The 18,724-nt window shown below is 40.5% G+C and overlaps 1 protein-coding gene across 6 annotated transcripts in view; it reads left to right on the forward strand.

Annotated features, from left to right (window-relative positions):
- The window catches only part of TEC (tec protein tyrosine kinase), a 123,649-nt gene that overhangs the window by 79,791 nt on the left and 25,134 nt on the right, over positions 1-18,724 (forward strand). For 5 of the 6 annotated variants that reach the window (XM_014857120.3, XM_014857119.3, XM_070505934.1 and 2 more), the window contains 5 exons: positions 9,150-9,254; positions 14,484-14,565; positions 15,241-15,369; positions 17,121-17,161; positions 18,091-18,266. In XM_014857120.3, coding sequence (XP_014712606.1) covers positions 9,150-9,254; positions 14,484-14,565; positions 15,241-15,369; positions 17,121-17,161; positions 18,091-18,266 — 533 coding nt within the window. Of the gene's footprint in view, positions 1-8,678; positions 8,844-9,149; positions 9,255-14,483; positions 14,566-15,240; positions 15,370-17,120; positions 17,162-18,090; positions 18,267-18,724 lie in introns of those variants that run through there. The other variant, XM_070505935.1, reaches the window with a different exon arrangement.

Consider the following 18,724-nt stretch of genomic DNA (forward strand, 5'->3'; position numbering starts at 1 on the left):
TAATTTGGGAAATACTGATTTAGTTCAGTGTGTGCCCTTTATATATAAGGAATCTGAAGTATTGAGTAGCTAAGATGGGGGGTCTTCTTGTTCAAGAATGTATTACTCAAGGTAGCTAACTGCTTTAACATAAAGTCCCCAAAAACCCTATGCCTGAACACAATAGAAAGTTTATTTCCTGCTCAGATTATGTATAACTACTGTCCACATGGTGACTCAGGGATCCAGGCTCCTTCCATCTAATAGCTTCATTGTCTTTTATGTTTGTTTATTGGTTTTTAAAAACAGCTTTATTGAGATCTAATTCCCATACCATACAATTCATCCATTTAAATTGTGCAAGTCACTGGTTTTTAGTATGTTCACAGAGTTGTGCAGCCATCACTGCAGTCAATTTTAGAGCATATTCATCACCTCCCCCCAAAAAATCTTGTACCCGTTAGCAGTCCATTGTCTTTTGGTCCATGTTTTGGAGGACAGGAAGTGGTGTTACATCACTTCCACATGCACTCCCTTGACTAGAGCTCAGTCATGTGGCCTCACCTAAATGCATGGAGATGGGAAATGCAGTGCAGCTGGGCACCCAGGAAGAGGAGGAAGATGTGGCAATCCATGGTCACTGGTATTGTCTCTGCTCCAAGGGATTTATAACCTTTGGATTAAATTTGTTAATTCTAAAATTCCTTGAATTCAGAAGTCTGTTACGTAAAATTTATGAAAGGATCCCTATACATTTATTTCTATACAAGTCATTCCAATTTTTACTGATTTTGAGTTAAACTAGGTAAATCACTTTTAGACTTATTTCAAAGCACATGTGTTATAGTAAGTTTTGCTTTCAACTGTAATAAAATTCACCTGGTAATAGTTTCTAGATGTGCCGTTGGGCCACAAAAGGGAGCTGGGAAAATATAGAAGCATAGAAAAAGGGGAAATGACCACTCAGGAAAAAAAAGCTTTAGCTTTAAATATAGTGAAAAAATATCTCCGGAAACGTTGTAATTGCCTACATCAGCACAATCTTATGTGAAAATTATTCTGTGATTTCAGGACTGGAATTTTCTGCTTTCAGATTCCTTATAATTTATAGAGATTTTTTTCAACATTCTGTTTTTTTCCTGGATATTATGTTAAACACTATAATCTTCAGAATTAAACCATGCTTATGTATGTAACTACTAGCTTCTTGATTTAAAAGTGCTTTTTTTTTTTTTTTAGTGTAAAAGCACTTTACAAAATGTACAGCACCTATGTCAGTTATTATTATGAGCTGGTTAAAAGGGAGGAAAAAAATATTAGCATGTCAAGTTTTTCTTTTTTTTTCTTTTTTTTTTCCTTTCATTTTTCACTAGAATTTAGTCCTTAGTAAAGAGGGAACATTTTATCATAGAATCACCAAGTTGGAAATGACTTTAAATTTTGTTTATTCTGCTTCTCCTGATGCCAGAAAAATCTACATCAAAATTATTCCCAGTAGCCACAAGAAAAATGCCAGATCAGTCCTGAGGTTTCCTTATTTCTCCTGATTAACATGTCCTACAGCACTTGAGGCCCATTCTTTTAACTCTGTTCTGAGTTGAAGGTGAAAAGAGCTGCTCCTGTGTATAGAATAGGCCTTTTGGCTCGTTTGAGATTTTTAGTAGAATTGTGTCATTTTCTTTCTTTCATTTTCGAGAGTTGACTGGAACTCTTTAGCCTTTCAGTTTTGACCCATCTGAACTTTCATTGTAAACATTATTGTTGGGGCTGGCTCCGTGGCCGAGTGGTTAAGTTTGCGCGCTCTGCTGCGGCGGCCCGGGGTTCGGATCCTGGGCACGGACGTGGCACCGCTCGTCAGGCCACGTTGAGGCGGCGTCCCACATCCCACAACTAGAAGGATGTGCAACCAAGATATACAACTGTGTACAGGAGGGGTTTGGGGAGATAAAGCAGAAAAAAAAAATTGGCAACAGTTGTTAGCACAAGTGCCAATCTTTGGGAAAAAAAAAAGGAAGATTGGCAACAGTTGTTAGCCCAGGTGCCAATCTTTAAAAACAAAACAAAACAAAAACAAAACATTATTGTTCCTCCTAACCTTTAGCGAATGTCTGGTTTTAAGTTCCTTAAGGGCAAGAAATTGTGTGCTTTCTAATCTCCATCATGGCCCTTCGGTGTCTGTGCCTTGTCGATGGTGGAAGGAAGCGGGAATCAACATTTGACAGATGAGGCTGAATGAAGGAATTGTTATGATGGAACGCAGTGAACAATGAATGTTAACAGCAAGTTTTGGTGCTGTCTGCCGAAGACTGCAAGTTCTAAGAATTGTAAATTCTGGGTTCTTACTTTGATGACACTATTTCATAGCACCGTTCCCCCCCCCCCCCAGCAATATAGGGTATGTGTGTGTCTGTATGTATACATATAAAATATTTGCTTTTTGTCTGTATTCTCTGCATGGTCTCTTGTCGTTAAGCATGTCATGCCAGGAGCCCATCTTTGGGTTTGTATTTATGATCTGTTTTAATTGTTGTGGCCTCTTGAGAAAGAACAGAGGCTGAGTGAACACTAGACAATTTAGTGGTGCCAAATGGAGGCTGATGATAGGATGGCAGTGTGTGTGCCAACAGAGGTGCCCATAGTTGAAAGTGAGAGAAGAGGTGGAAGACGGAGTCACGTGGCACACAGTAATGCGAGCATGTGGATATAGAAACAACTGGCTTCGGGAGAGGGATTCTGTTCCAGCAAACGCCCCATCCATCACAGTCAAGTAATGTTGTTAATTTAAATCTCATTTGTTGTCTAACTTTATTTGGATCTAATTTGTGAGCTGCTTTGGTCTTATAGTTGTTAACAGCTATGAGCAGAGATTTCCACCTAGTTTGTACTTAGTTAAATGATATCAAGTTATTCAAGCGTATGTGGCACTCAGGATTGGAATTAGACAGACAGAGTTCAAATCCTGTTTTGTTATGTGACTTTTGGCAGGTTAATTATACTCTCCAAGTCTTGATGTCTTCATCTGTTAAATGGGGTGACAACAGTTTTTATAATGCTGTGAGGATTCATTGAGTTATCCATTGAAGACGTTAACATAGTGCCTGGCTCATCGTGAGTGCTCTATAACTGTTAGATTTTGACGTAAGATAATTTTCTTTTCTATAATAAGAGTCAGAAATTTCAAGCTTGAGAGGCCTGGTGTCAGATAAAAGCTTTCATCTTTTGAGAGATCTGGGTTCAGTTCTGGCCCAGCCTCTGACAATCTCATACCTTCTCAGATGCTTAGTTTCCTAACAACTTCCCAGGATTACTGTGAAAGCTAATTAATAGTAAATGCTGCCATTTAGGGAGTGACTTCCATGTGCCAGACACTGTACTAAGCACCTATGTACATTATCTTTATTCCTGCTAAAAGCTTAGCAAAGTGAGTAGTGGTATCCTGTTCCTACAGACAAGGGAACTAAGTGGAGACAGAGCTTACCCTAGGCCATCCGACTTCTAAGTGGCAAAACAGAGGCTGGAATCAGGGTCTGCCTGTCTCCAAGGCTTGTGCTACCTACCGGAGGTCCCATTGCAGTGAAATTCTTCTGTGGCAGGCAGCTGGGAATAGCCACATCACACAAAAGTTGTGATGGGGGAAAAGGGAGGGACCGTTTGGAATATTGGCAGGAAGTTCTTTTAGGTCTCTCACTGTGCATAATGGAGACTCAGGATGCCTAGGGAGGAGGGTGTGGAAGGAGGATATGAGGGTGTCCTGAAGATAAATGTCCCAGATTCACATGGGGCCAACCCTGGTTATTTATATACATTAAAAAAAAATAATTTTATTAAATTAGGATCAATATTGATATTTTAAAAATACTGAGTATTCTGGCAATGAAAGAAAAACAGCATACCTTGTAAGACTTGCCGAGGGATGGGATCTCTTTTTTTTGTTTTCTTCTTCTCCCCGAAGCCCCCTCAGTGGATAGTTGTATATCCTAGTTGCAGGTGGGACAGGGTCTCTTATGTCTAACTCCCAGTTCTCCACTCAGTTGATGTGTGGTTTTAAGCAAGTTTTATTTCATCCCTCTGTCTAGTTTCCCCATTTATGCTGGTTTACAAATGTGTAAAGTGGCCAGGATTACCTCATTTTCAAGCTTTGTGAAATATACAGAGGATGTGAAAGAGAAGAGAAGTATATATCCTACACACACACACACACACACAGTGTCACTCATCCTTCTTTTCAGACTGGCTCAGCACACTTTTTAATAAACATCTACTAAGTGCCAGGCAGTCTTCTCCACCTGGAGGATTCAAAGATGAGTAAGAGGAGGTCTCAGCTTAATCGTGATTTTTCAGTCTAGTGGGCAGGGCGAAGTCTATAGAAATAGAAGGGAAACTTTGCATGAAAAAAGTAATGACTTTAGATATTTCTCCTTGGGCCACAATATTGACAATAATATATAGCATACTTCAGTAATCACGAAGTAATTTCCTTATTGAAGAAATTCTAAATAGTCTAAATGGAGAAAAAACAAGCAAAGTGTGCAGACCAGGTGTTGAGAGACCAGGTGTTAAGAGGGCATCTGGTGCTTCCGGTGACTCTGGATTCCCTTTGACGAGTCTCTCAATCATTGCAAACCTCTTCTTTCTTGTCCCTGCTTTGCCTCCCAGGGTTACCCCCAGGTGTGGCTAGAAAAAGACTCTACTGAATATACCATATATGTGTCTTGAAAAGAAGGATTCTCTTTATCTATAAAGAAAATGCTAAGCATTTCTGAGTTTGAGCCCCATATTTTCAATTCTTTTCATACATTTTCACCTGGTTGTCCAACGGTCAACTCAAACAACAGTTCCCAACCTTGCCTTCTCCAACCTGATTCTATTCTGTGTTTGTTATTGTTCATGGTATCCATGTCTACTGGTTGCTCTAACTCAGAATGCCTCAGGCTCCCTGACTCCTCTCTTAATCCCCACTTCTCACTGCTCCCAAAGTTGTGTGGCCTCTGCCTCCTAAGACTCTGGCCTCCCTGCTTTCCTCACCTGCTTACTGCCATTGACTGGGTTCACAACCCCATTAGCCCTCGTCTGAATGCTGCAGCAGTCTCCCAGCCAGCCTCTCTGTCTCCACCCATTTGTTACACTGCCATTAATAATAATTATTATTTTTTGAGGAAGATTAGCCCTGAGCTAACTACTGCCAATCCTCCTCTTTTTGCTGAGGAAGACTGGCCCTGAGCTAACATCCATGCCCATCTTCCTCTACTTTATACGTGGGACACCTACCACAGCATGGCTTGCCAAGCGGTGCCATGTCCACACCCAGGATCTGAACCAGCAAACCCTGGGCCGCCGAGAAGCAGAACGTGCGCACTTAACCACTGCACCACCGGGCCGGCCCCAATAATCATTTTTTCAAAAACACACCTCAACCCAGCCCTCCTCATTCCCCACTTAAAACCACTCAGGATAAATCCAAACTCCTAAGTCTGGCATATAAGCATCTTCTTGATTCGGTTTCAGATAACCTTTTGAGTCATTTCCTTCACTTCCTCTGAACCACCCTGAGCTTTGGCCATAGTGAATTTCTTTCTGTTCCCTAAATCAGAGCTTTGTTGTTTTTGCTGCCTGGAACTCTCATCTCCACTTTCACTACAGAAGAATTCCTACTTATGTTGTAAAAACCCAATCAAAATGTCACCTCCTTCCCTGAAACTTGCCCGACTCCTGGCCCAACCACTGCCCCACTCCGTAGCACACCTTGAGCTCACTGACTTCGTCATTATTTGATTATGAATCATTCCCCTCTTCCCCTTCCCCACCCTGGTGTTAGGAACTCCTCTTGAGGAGACCGTCAACCCCCTTCTGTGGCTTTGAAGCTCTAGCACGTAGCTCTGTGCTTGGTGTTTGATCAGTGTTCCGTGATGGGATAGATAGAATAATGAATGAGCAACTTCAATTTGAACCTTTATTTGCAAACTTCAGAGCAAGATATTTGGATTAATAAGCCCAAATATTAGTACAGTACATGAATATAGACTATAATACAGAACATGAATTTAGGGGACATAAGCCAACCCAGTACACAAGTCATCCCGAATTTTCCTGTATAGATTGATGCACATCTAACAGCTGCTTTTAATAGCAGGGGCAGGTGGTGGGCATCTTGGAAGCAGACTATAACTTGCTGCTTGAGGGCTAAGTGAGCTGGCTGGTGATAAATGACCCCTGAGAGCAATGTCTGAAAACTCCGTGAGGTCAACAGTGATTTTCTTCAGGGTTGGGGGAGTAAGGGTTATTTCATTCTCCTTGTGCTGTTAGTATTTTATAAGGTTTCTATAAGGAACATGTGTGGCTTGTTAACAGGAGGATGATGCTCTGGCAATTTCGTCTGCCCATTAAGGGTGCAGGCTCCAGGACCAGGGTGGGTGGCCCTGTCTAACCAGACCTCTTAACACTTTGCACCAGGTTCTTCACAAGCTGGTCCCTGCTGGTCTTTCCATCCTGCCTCATGTACTTTGTGCTTCAGCCACACTGATCTTTTTTTGTTACTTATTTATTTATGTAGCAAACACTTAGAGATATCATGCTACAGGCCAGATACTCTTCTAAGCACTTTGCAAATACTCTCATTTTAATTCTCATAACTAGGTAATAGTATCTATGAAGTAGATACTATAATTATTCCCAGTTTACAGATGAGGCAACTGAGGTCATTCTGGAATAGGTTTTTCTTTGCATGTGCTGTTCATTTCCTATCATATATCAGAATTTCTTTTCTGAAATTGTCATTTAAGCCTTAGTTCCTCTATGTTCTCTTACTATCTTTTTATATTACAGTACTTACTACATTGTATAATAAATAATTACTGTGTATGTCTCGCCCACAGGTAAACTTGGGCAAGGTACTTAATTTTAGTTTCTTCCTTGTGGAAGATGTGTCTAATACTACTTCTCTCACAGAGTGGCTGTGAAGATTAAATGGCACAATATTTGGACCGTATGCTCAGGAATATAGTCCTGTGTGAAACTATAGGTATTGTCCAGTGGGAAACTGAGGGGAAGGGAGACAAGGAAAACCAGAATGACCCAAAATCAAGACCACTAAGGGAAAAGAGAGTGTCGGCACTCTCAAATGCCTCATAAAGGTTTGAGCGGGTGGAAACTGAGCAAAGACCACCAGGTTTGGTCACTGATGATGTTTTTGAGAGTGGCGTTAGCAGGCTGTGGTGAGGTGGGAGGCAGATTGCAAGTGGTTAAGAAGGAGTGGGTGGAAAGGAAATGAAGGCTGAAGGTGTAATCGTTTTCAGGAAGGGAAGAGAAGAGTTAGGGCAGTCGCGGGGCCACAAGAAGGGTTCTTGGTTTGGGTGGGAGGGGCCTGAATGTGTCTACAGGCAGAGAAGTAAATGCCTTGGAAGAGCACCACTACGGAGAATGTCCCCTTTCCTATACTGGCTGAAGCTCAGTCCATGCTCAGAATCCTTGTTGCCCCCTTGGGGACTTGGCTTCAATAATTCTGTCACCTGTTTGCAGCTGAGGCATCCCGGGGTCTGGTGGGCTTTGGGGTCAGTTGGGGTCCTTGGGGAGATTATTTAACTTGTCTGGGCTGCAGTGCCTCATCTGTAAAGTGGGGAGACTTTTGTGAGCATAAAATGAAATAACGTCTGTTAAGTGCCAGCTACCATGTCTTAACTGTTGTGTCCTTTTAACTTTCTCTTCAACACAAGATGAAAGAGAAGGAAAAAGGGTAAAACTTAGGGTGCTTTTGACCTGCAGAAGGAAGAAGTTGGGAGTGTGTTCATGAGATGGCTGCTGCTTCTCCATAAAGTAGTGAAGGACCTTGTCCACTGGACCAGGGGAGTGGGAAGGGACTGTAGAGCTGATGAGACTGGTGGTCTCCATGAAGGCACAGAAGGAAGGAGAGCAGCAGTGAAGGCCTGGCTGAGCACAGAGAAGATAGACAGGATTGTTTCGTGACCTTCTGCAGCCAGGTGTGCAGGAATAGGGGAAGGTGTGGATGGAACTGGGGACTCACAAACATGTCAAGGGAGTATGGGATGTGTGTGTGAGTGTGAGTGTGAGTGTGTCTGCAAGAGAGAGAGGATGCACTGGTGAAATGACAGCCAGAGTAGTCTAGTCAGGTATCAGGTGGGAGCTGACGGCCTGGGAGAGTTGGCAGGTCTGAAAGTCTTATGGTGACAGTGAAGATGCAGAGCAGGTTCCTGGGAGCAGCGTAGGGGTCCCAAAGGTTGTGGCCAGAAGGGAATTTCAAAGTATTAGATGAAGCAATTTTGAATGACCAGGGCCAGGAAATGGCTGGGTCACCCCAAATACTAGAACATTCTTCATTTCTCTACTTTCTCTTCTGCTCTTTATCATATAAATATCTACCCCACCTCAAAAATGTAACCTTAGCCTTTATACAGCTTTTTGAGTGGAACGCATCAGTTACTATTATTCAGTAAACATTTTTATTTCTACATTGTGTTTGTAATACTTTTTAATGGATATGGTGTATCAAATTATCTTTGCACATACTGCTTTGCATTCTTTTGGATTTTTCCCTGGGAGAAATTCTCAGAGGTAAGATTACTGTGCTGGAGGGTGTGGCTGATTTGGGGAGGGGTGTCTTCATGTGTCATTGGTTACTTCCTGCAGGGGAATTTGCAGAGAGCAGGGAGGGAGGGCGACAGGGAGGAAAAGTAGAGCATTCAATAAGAGAGAGTGAATGGAGGCTTCAGTGTGAACGCCGTGAGTTCTGTGTGCTGGAGGGGAAGATGTAACCGGCTGGAGTGTGTGGCTGTGATGGAGTACGTGAAAGTTTGCTTGGTTTGGACTTTGATGTTTTCTTCAGGGGGGTTGTCATCAAGAAGTTGAAGAAGGTAAGGCGTATGTGTGATGGGGAAGGTGACAATAAAAGAGAATCCGTTTCTGTTCTAGAGGTTTTTTGGGGAAGGAACAGAACATCTTTAGAAATTAAAGGACTTAATTAGTTTGATTACTGTCTTCACAGTGTTAGTATTTTGAACAATTTTAACAGTAGAGGGAGCCATGATTTAGATAATTATTACGGAAATAGTAATATTTTGAATCGGGGATTTCATTAACAAATATTACTATTAATAACATTTTTTTTAATATCTTGTGATTGTAATGGTTCTCCCTCCCCCCCTTTTTTCTTTTAACAGAAAAAATACAGAAAGGGATTTATTGATGTTTCAAAAATCAAGTGTGTGGAAATAGTGAAGAATGATGACGGTGTCATTCCCTGTCAAAATAAATATCCATTTCAGGTGAGCTGGCATATTTTTGCAGCAGTATAACTGTGGGTTTTTAGTCATGCTTACTATTTGACATCATAGTTTCTTGTCATTGCTTTGTTGTTTGATTTAAAATTTTTTTTCGTCTTTCTTGAGGTATAATTGACACAGGAATTGTATATATTTAAGGTGTACAAGCTGATGGTTTGATCTATGTATACATTGTGAAATGATCACCACAATCAAGTTAACATATCCATCACTTCACCTGGTTACCGTTTTCTTCCATTTTTATTTTTGTGGTGAGAACACTTAAGAAGGTCTACCTTCTTAGCAGATTTCCAGTATACAGTACAGTATTGTTGGCTGCAGTCACCTTGCTGTACGTCAGATCTCCAGAACCCATTTATCTTGTATAACTGAAACTTTGTACCCTTTGACCAGCATCTCCCCCATTTCTCCCTCCTGTCTGCCCCTGGCAACCATCATTCTACTTTCTGCTTCTATGAGTTTGGCTATTTTAAATTCCACATGTAAGTGAGATAATGCAGTATTTCTCTTTCTGTGTCTGGTTTATTTCACTTAGCATAATGTCCTCTGAGTTCATCCATGTTATTGTGAATGGCAAGATTTCTGTTTTTTTTTAAAGATGAATAATATTCCATTGTATATATACACACCTCATTGTCTTTATCCATTCATCTGTTGATGAACATTTAGGTTGTTTCCATATCTGGGCTATTGCACATAATGCTGAAAGGAACAGGGGCAGGCAGATATCTCTTCAAGATCCAGATTTCATTTCCTGTGGATAGAGACCCAGAAATGGGACTGCTGGATCATGCGGTAGTTGATTTTTAGGTTCATTTGTACTTTAATAATAATTACTTTTCTTCATGAACAGTTTAAGTGTTGGTGGAAACATTAGCTTCTTCTTTCTGTGGTCTGTTAGATTCTGCCAACACCCAGAGTATGTAAACCCCAGACCTAATTTGCTATTACTCAGATTTATCACAGAAAAGTCAGGATAAGGAGTGGGGATTGAGACTGAAAAAAGTGGGATGAGGTGTTCTCTGTGAACTTGAGAAACTGAGAAAGGGCAGGAGTGAGCTCCTTGAGCAGAAATGAGATTAAAAGGCTGCTTGTGATGCAGAATATATTAGCATTATATATAAAGCCGTACTTTTTTTTCTTTTGAGGAAGATGAGCCCTGAGCTAACATCTGCTGTCAATCCTCCTCTTTTTTGCTGAGGAAGACTGGCCCTGAGCTAACATCTGTGCCCATCTTCCTCTATTTTATATATGGGATGCCTGCCACAGCATGGCTTGCCAAGCGGTGCCATGTCCGCACCTGGGATCCGAACTGGGGAACCCTGGGCCACCGATGTGAAACATGTGAACTTAACTCCTGCGCCACCAGGCCGGCCCCAAAGCCATACTTTTTTAAAAGGTTACCTTATTCCATTTTTTTCCTTGCAATGATCGTGTTAGACTAGGGAGATGAATACCATACTATTCTCATTTATGACTGGGGAAATTGAGGCTCACAGATGTTAAACAACTTGTGCAAGGTCATTTTGTGAATGAAAAGCCTCCCTAGAACACGTCCTCAGCTCCTGTCACTCCCACGGTGGGAGGTGTGGCATCCCGCACACAAGCCTTGAGGACTCAGGAGTGCAGAGCTGGCCCCCGCCATCCCAGAGCTTGCAGCAGCTAGCACATGACCCCTCGCTGCACCTAGCCACTCCCTGCTCTGGTTGAGGACGTTTGTTAAAAAGCAATCTTAAAAGTTAAGAAGAGGTAAACTTGAGCTTTAACTACGTAATTTAAACCAGCAAGATTTGAAAGATGAAAAATATCCTCTCTTATTATAACTTAACCATAACTTAAGAAAGTCTAGATTCTAGTCACACTTTCACGGTGAAAGTCTGCATCACCTTCAGATGCAGGGTCAAAAAAAAAAAGTAGAAGACATTTTCAGAAGACACCAAAAGAAAAAAGAAGGTTGCTTCCTCTTCCAGCATGTTCTAGCCCTAGGAAGGGACAGAGAGCATAGGGAGGTACTGGCTGCCTGGTGAGGTACCACTTCACTGCTTTCTTGGATGAATCGTTTCTGGTGGCAGCCAGGAGTTCCCCAGAAGCCGGCGTTTCTTTCTTGGGTTTTGAACCCAGATCTGTGTGTCTATATAACATCTGTGCTGTTTTTCCTACAGCACACTGTTATTAAAAGTCTGTTGGATAAATGAATGAGTGAATGAACATATAAATAGCAGGGCGGGTAACTAGTAAGTTAGCAGTGTTACCAAAGGAGAGTATATTTCCACCTTGTTGAAATGGCTTCTGTGCCTCAAGGTCTGCAGAGCTCTTCCTTCCCTGACAGCCTCTCCTGTGAAAGGCTGACTCACAGAAGATGCGAGACACACAAGAAACAAGGCTCCCCAGATTCCCTCTGTCACTGTCAGCTGTCCGTATGGAAGACATGGGAGGTGGCCTACAGGTGCCATCGGGACTTGCTGAGGGAAGGATCCTGGACCCCAGATGTCTCACCTGGCAGCCTGCCAAACTACCTGAGATGCCAGATGTAGACGTTTATTATTTGAGCTTACGTTGCTATTTCTAAAAATTTCTTATAGAAATACAAATGCCCTGAGTTAGCTCAGTAATATATCTAGTCTTGGTTATCAAAACTCTGAATTTGGATTAATTTTCTTCTGATTAGCTGGTCTTTAACAAGCTTTAACAAAATTACAAGCTCACAGTGCTGACGTGAGGGAGTTTCGCGGAGCAGTTAGACTGTTTGGAGCCTGAAGAGGCGGATTCTAGGAAGGGAACAGTCAAGGGGCCATGAAGCTGTTCAGAGGAAACATGAATAAGAAGAGCCTTAGGAGATCAAACAGATCCTGCTCAGATGACTTCACCTCACCCACTTTGGTTTTCTCATTTGGAAAAGGAGGATCCTAATGCTAATAGAGACATGGGCTGCTAGATGGATTAAACTAGGCCGTGTGTGTAAAGTGCTTAGCCCAACGTAAAGACTCAGTAAAGTAAACTATTGTAATAACTTATTATGAGACACCTAGGTTTCCGGAAAGTTCCAAGCCCTGGCAGTTCTTTCTGGATACCTCCGTGTCAATTCAGAATGATGGTTTTATGGTGCATTTTAACCTAATTCTTCCGAATGGAGTTGATTGCATGGACTAACCTGGGTGAGGTGTTAAGATTCTGACTCTCAATTCCGATGTGTTTGTTTTTTTAACACACCACCAAGCAATTCTCTGACCAGCTTGGTGTCCTACAATTCAACTCAGTTCCAACACTGTTCTACCCAGAGATAGTATCAGATTCCACAGATTAAGGGCTCAGCCCCACAAGACTGCCCCGACTTCCGGTGCCAATTGCCAGTCCAGGTTGTCGACTGTGCTTCTAACTTACTGGCTATAGATCGGAGTTTCCCACAATCGCTGCCTCAGGTTCCATTAATTTGCTAGAGCAGCTCACAGAACTCAGAGAAACATTTTACTTACTACATCACTGGTTTGCTATAAAAGGATGTAACTCAGGAATAGCCAGATGGAAGAGCTGCACAGGAGAAGGTATGGGGAAATGACACAAAGCTTCCATGCCCTCCCCAGATCTCCATGTGTTCACCAACCTGGAAGCTCTCTGACCCCTCTCCTTTTTGAGTTTTAATGGCAGCTTCATTACATAGGCATGATTGATTACATCATTGGCCATGGGTGATTGAGCTCAATCTCTAACCCCTTGCCCCTCCCGGAAGTGGGTGAGTGGAACTGAAAGTTCCAACCCTCTAATCACATGGTTGGCTTCACTGGCCAGTCCTCATCTGTGGGTGTTTTCCAAAAGCCATCTCATTAGCATAACAAAATATATCTTTATCAGTCTCAGCGCAGGAAATTCCAAGGGTTTTAGGAGCTCTGTGTCTGGAACTGGGATGAAGAACAAATATATATTTCTTAGTACAAAATCACAGTATTACAAATGTGAAAATTATGAACCAAATGGGGCAGCGTATATCCCCAAGTCTCTTAGCACTTATCTTTACCTCTCTATCATGTCTTGCTTTCTGTTTTGTAATAAGAAATTGCTATACATGTCTTGGAAATAGGCTTCATGTTTGATTTATTTTTGTATCTTATGTAGTCCCAGCAAAGTGCTAGTTGAATGAATTAATCACTGAATGGAATATAACATCATTTGTTCTATGGCGTGCACATTGCTGTTAGACTGCATTTATATGATGAATGGAAAGGAATTACCTATTGAATATGGTCAGGAACAGCCGTTTATCAATGAAAGAGCTATTTGTGTTCAATCCAGTGGCTGTTGACATGGTAAAGGGAAGTTTCTAGCCATATATTTCTTTTTAGCCAATTAAAGTGTTTCTGCCTTGCGACCGACCATTAAGGGAAAGTGATAGACCAAAGACAAAATTCTTGGATTAGTTTCCCAGGCTTAATTTTATTATTAATATTAAAGATATTAAGAATAAGACTGTTAAATTACTCCTTGGGAGTTAGTGAGTTTGTGGTTAAAAGTTTGGGCTCTGGAGTCAGGATCCTGGCTTTCTGGGTTACCAACCAAATGGTGATGGGCAGGTTGAGAAGCATGCCATTAGCGAGCGCCATTTGCAGTGCATTGTATGTGAATGGTGCCTCCTGGAGTTATACGGGAGTGGCGGGGCAGTGGATAGACCTGAGTCTCTTCCTCTGTGAAATGGAATTACTAAAACCTTGATGGTAGGATTAATTGAGTTAATGTCTGTAAAGCGCACAGCATAGAGTTGGAGTACTTGGTGCTTAATAAAGTTAGCTACTGCAATTATTTAAAGTCTCAAAAGGAAGCTATAGGAATGATGCCGAAAGACGAGTCCGTTCATCTAAAATATTATTCAGAAAAATGCTAGATTAGAATAATCCCTATTACACCAAGTTTACCTGAGGAACTTTAGTTACTTAGATTGCAAGAAATAACAAGATAAGTGAAGCATCCTGGCCTCTGTATATATTTTTTTTCTATGAAGACACTGTCCTTTGTAAGAAGTGTGTTCCACTCAATGTAGACAGGAAAAAATAGATGTGCTTTTATAAGAAAGGAATCTAGGTTCTTTGGATCTGAAGTAATTGACTTTATTCAGTCATTTCAGAATCATTTATTCGTGTCGGTGGTACCGAGAGCTCTGTGCTAGACAGAAGTGCTGTGTCTAAGTATTTCTCACCTCTTGCATCTTTTGTTATGTTTTAGGTTGTTCATGATGCTAACACACTTTACGTTTTTGCACCTAGTGCACAAAGCAGAGACCGGTGGGTGAAGAAGTTAAAAGAAGGTAAAACCCCTGTATTGAAATATTAATCTGTACATAATTTTAGGATATAACATTGTTATCACTAAAACAGAAATACAGTAATATATCTTGCATTTATAATCTTTTAATCTACAAAAAATGTTTCTCCAAGGACATTCTGTTACTGTTAGTGATACATACTGAAGATAATTTCCTTTTTTTAAATCTGATTCCTTCTAGTAGCATATACATAGTTTCTGAGAAAAGCATGCTTTCATTTAATGTGTAATACATTTGAAGATGATAGAGCGCTGGGCTTTTATCATAATAAGATTTGGTATTTTCTAAGAAATTTCCTATGTAGTCAACATTTGGTGTGAATGAATTGACTTGTGCATAAAGTGTTTAAATAGGGCATTTGTCTTGCACAATTCTCATTGCTTCTTCTGCGGAACAAAATGGTGGTGGGCTGACTTTGGTGTTTATCCATCACGGAGTAGCAGAGGTCACTTCTGCTAACAAGGGTGCTTCACCAAAAAAGGAGATGAAAGAGAACCATATGGATTTTCTGAATTCTGAGTTGTATGATGTTATGAGGGTGTTCTCACAATGAACATGGTATCCAAGAAATAAACAATGATTGACAGTGTTACTTATGAAACATTTTGTTATGTTTGTTTTATTTCACTAATCATTTCATGTATCTATGAATTACAGAAATAAAGAACAACAATAATATTATGATTAAATATCATCCTAAATTTTGGGCAGATGGAAGTTATCAGTGTTGCAGACAAACTGAAAAACTAGCACCTGGTTGTGAAAAATATAATCTTTTTGAGAGTAGTAAGTATTCATTTTATTCTGTGATTATATTGTGCCCAGGATGTACATATTATTAGTCTAGCAAGAAAGTGACATGATTTTGATTTTGATGTTGGTTAAGTACGGCCTTCACCTTTGCTAGTACAGTGTAAATGTGGGGTAGGTATATTTTGTGAGAATAATTATATTTAGTTAGCAGTGGGACTATCCATTGGAACCAAAAGGTCTATTTTGGGGAGCTTTTATCACAATATGGAAGCCTGCTAAAAATAACTCTATTAAAAGTGTGATCCTAATGTGGTACCATCAGCAGCTTTTCTTTGCTTTTTTTCTCAGCTTTATTGAGATATAATTGACAAATAAAATTGTAAGATATTTAAGTGTACAACGTGATAGTTTGATATACTTGTGCATTGTGCAAGGATTCCTCCCACTGAGTTAATTAACACATCCATCACCTCATGTGTTTACCTTTGTGTGTGTGTGTGTGTGTGTGTGTGTGTATGAGAACATTTAAGTTCTATACTCTTAGTAAATTTTAATTATACAGTACAGTGTTACCAACTATAGTCACCATGTTAGACTTCAGATCCTCAGACCTCATTCATCTTATAACTGAAAGTTGTCCCCTTTTATCAACATCTGTATTTCACCTACTCCACTCCCCAGCCGCTGGCAACCACTTTTCTACTTTCTGTTTCTATAAGTTTGACTTTTTTTTTTTTTAAGATTCCACATATAAATGATACCATGAGGTATTTGTCTTTCTCTGTCTGACCTATTTCATTTAGTGTAATGTCTTCCAAGTTCACCCATGTTGTTGCAAATGGTAGGATTTTCTTCCTTTTTTTAAGACTGAATAATATTCCATGATATATATACACACACCACATTTTCTTATCCATGCATCTGTTGATGGACACTGGGGTTGTTTCCATGTCTTGGCTATTGTGAATAATGCTGCAGTGAACGTAGGCGTGCAGATATCTCTTTGAGGTACTGATTTCGTTTCCTTTGTGTATATACCCAGAAGGAGGATTGCTGGGTCAATATGGTAGTTCTATTTTTAATTTCTTGAGGAACCTCTAACTGTTTTCCATAGTGGCTGCACAATTTGCATCCCCACCAACAGTGTACAAGGCTTCCCTTTTCTCCGCATCCTCGCCAGCATTTATCTCTTGTGTTTTTGATAACAGCCATCCTGACAGGTGTGAGGTGATATCTCATTGTGGTTTTGATTTGCATTTCTCTAATGATTAGTGATGTTGAGCACCCTTTTATTTACCTGCTGGCCATTTGTATGTCTTCTTTGGAAAAATGTCTATTCAGATCCTCTGCTCATTTTTAGTGGAGTTATTTGATTTTTTTGCTATTGAGTTGTATGAGTTCCTTGTATATTTTGGGTATTAACTCCTTATCAGATATGTAGTTTGCAAATATTTTCTCCCCTTCTGTAGGCTGCCTTTTCATTTTGTTGATGATTTCCTTTGCTGAGCAGAAGCTTTTTAGTTTGATGTATTTCCACTTGTTTATAAAGAACAAGACATGGCCCCAACCCCTATGACATTTACAGTCTGTTCAGGAAGGCAGAAATACAAACCAGCTTTAATAGCATTTTAAAAATTCTGTTCTTAAATAGTGATACAAGCACCATGCACCAGAGCGAGAGTCAGAGTGGACTTCTTGTTTATGTGTTCGTTTTCACTTTTCCTTAAAACTATCAATCGTTGGTAGATGGGGTTTTGACCTATTTTTGTTGTTGTCATTTTCAGGTATAAGAAAAGCACTACCTCCAGCACCAGAAACAAAGAAGGTAGGTGGTCTTCAACTTTTGGGAGCATTTTCAGTTTATTGAGTATGTTTGCATTCATTCATGTGATGCTGTTCCCCACCCCTACCCCCAAGGTCATATCAGAAACAGAAATGCTATGTCTTATTTGGTTGTTTTTCTTGGTGTCAAATAATTTTAATTTAATGGTATGATATATAATTGGGGTCCCTTTTATCATCTGGCATTTTGCCTGTATTTTGGCTTCAAGAATTATATCAGAGCTGTGGGACTTCAAAGGAATATTTCAGTCTTAAGACCATAGTGTTGTGACTGACTTCAGTGATTTAATGATATGCCTTTGAAGAGTAGGGCATGGTGGAAAACATGTAGTTTGGACCCAGACAGGTATTGATCCAACGTGAATCTGATATGAGTGACCTTTGGTGGGTTACTTAAATCATTGTTTCCTCAATTGTAAAATGGGAATTATATACTCTACTTCATGGGATCAGTATTAAGAGAAAAACTGTGTTAGGTGCCAAGGAGCCTTGCACATAGTAGGCACAAAGAAGTGCAGATTCCTTTGAGTGGGAAGAGACCTGATAGAAGATTCCACTCCGTAGTGTGCTTTTTCCCCATCGCAGGGCATTTGAACGGTGGGTCCATCTTTAGTCCTCCTGGTTGCTCCTCACATATTACTCTTACCTCTCCCTGGAAAGCTCGCCCTGACACTGAGCAGCAGCCTTCTGATGTTTAGAGACAACTTTTGCTCATGTCCTGTATTCTGAAACCCATGAGAGGTCCGATAGCATCAACATCATCAAACTCCTGGGAAGCCTCACCAGATTGTATTGGGTAGACTTGAGATTTCTGCTTTATTCTGTGGTGATGTGTGAATCATTTAGTGTTGTACTTCACATCCAGTTTTGAAACAGAAGACTAAACTTTCACGTGTCATGCTCTTTTCTTAGCGAAGGCCTCCCCCACCAATTCCAATTGAAGAAGAAGATAATAGTGAAGAAATAGTTGTAGCTATGTATGATTTCCAAGCGACAGAAGCACATGACCTCAGATTAGAGAGAGGCCAAGAGTATATCATATTAGAGAAGAATGATGTTCATTGGTGGAGAGCGAGAGATAAATACGGGTAAGTATTCCCAGTCTGTGCATGACACACAGTGGGTACGTGGGAGTTAAGTGCTGAGTGAGAAGAGGATAATCTCCAACTATCATGTTCTGAGACTAGTTCAGCCAGCCATAAGTGAAAGTGCACATTATTACTTTGCAGTAACACAATGTATTCTTAGTGGTGATTCAATAAATGTAAATGGATCAACTACCTCTTTCTAGAAATTAGAATACATTACACTGGTCTCTTTCTGGTCCATCATATGTTTAATTGGATTATTTTGAGTTTGGGGGAAATTAGATTTTATTTTTTTCCTCCCTGAGGTAAGTAAATAATCTTAGATTCTTCTAAGAGAGAGAGAGGGAGAATACATGGATGTCTGTATGTATGTACATAGGTGTGTGTGTGTACACGTACAGCAAGAAATTTAAAAACAAGCATGATTTATGGAAGGTAATTAAGGATTTAAAGGGGAC

The sequence above is a fragment of the Equus asinus genome, chromosome 3, assembly GCF_041296235.1.
Source record: "Equus asinus isolate D_3611 breed Donkey chromosome 3, EquAss-T2T_v2, whole genome shotgun sequence".
Taxonomy (NCBI): domain Eukaryota; kingdom Metazoa; phylum Chordata; class Mammalia; order Perissodactyla; family Equidae; genus Equus; species Equus asinus.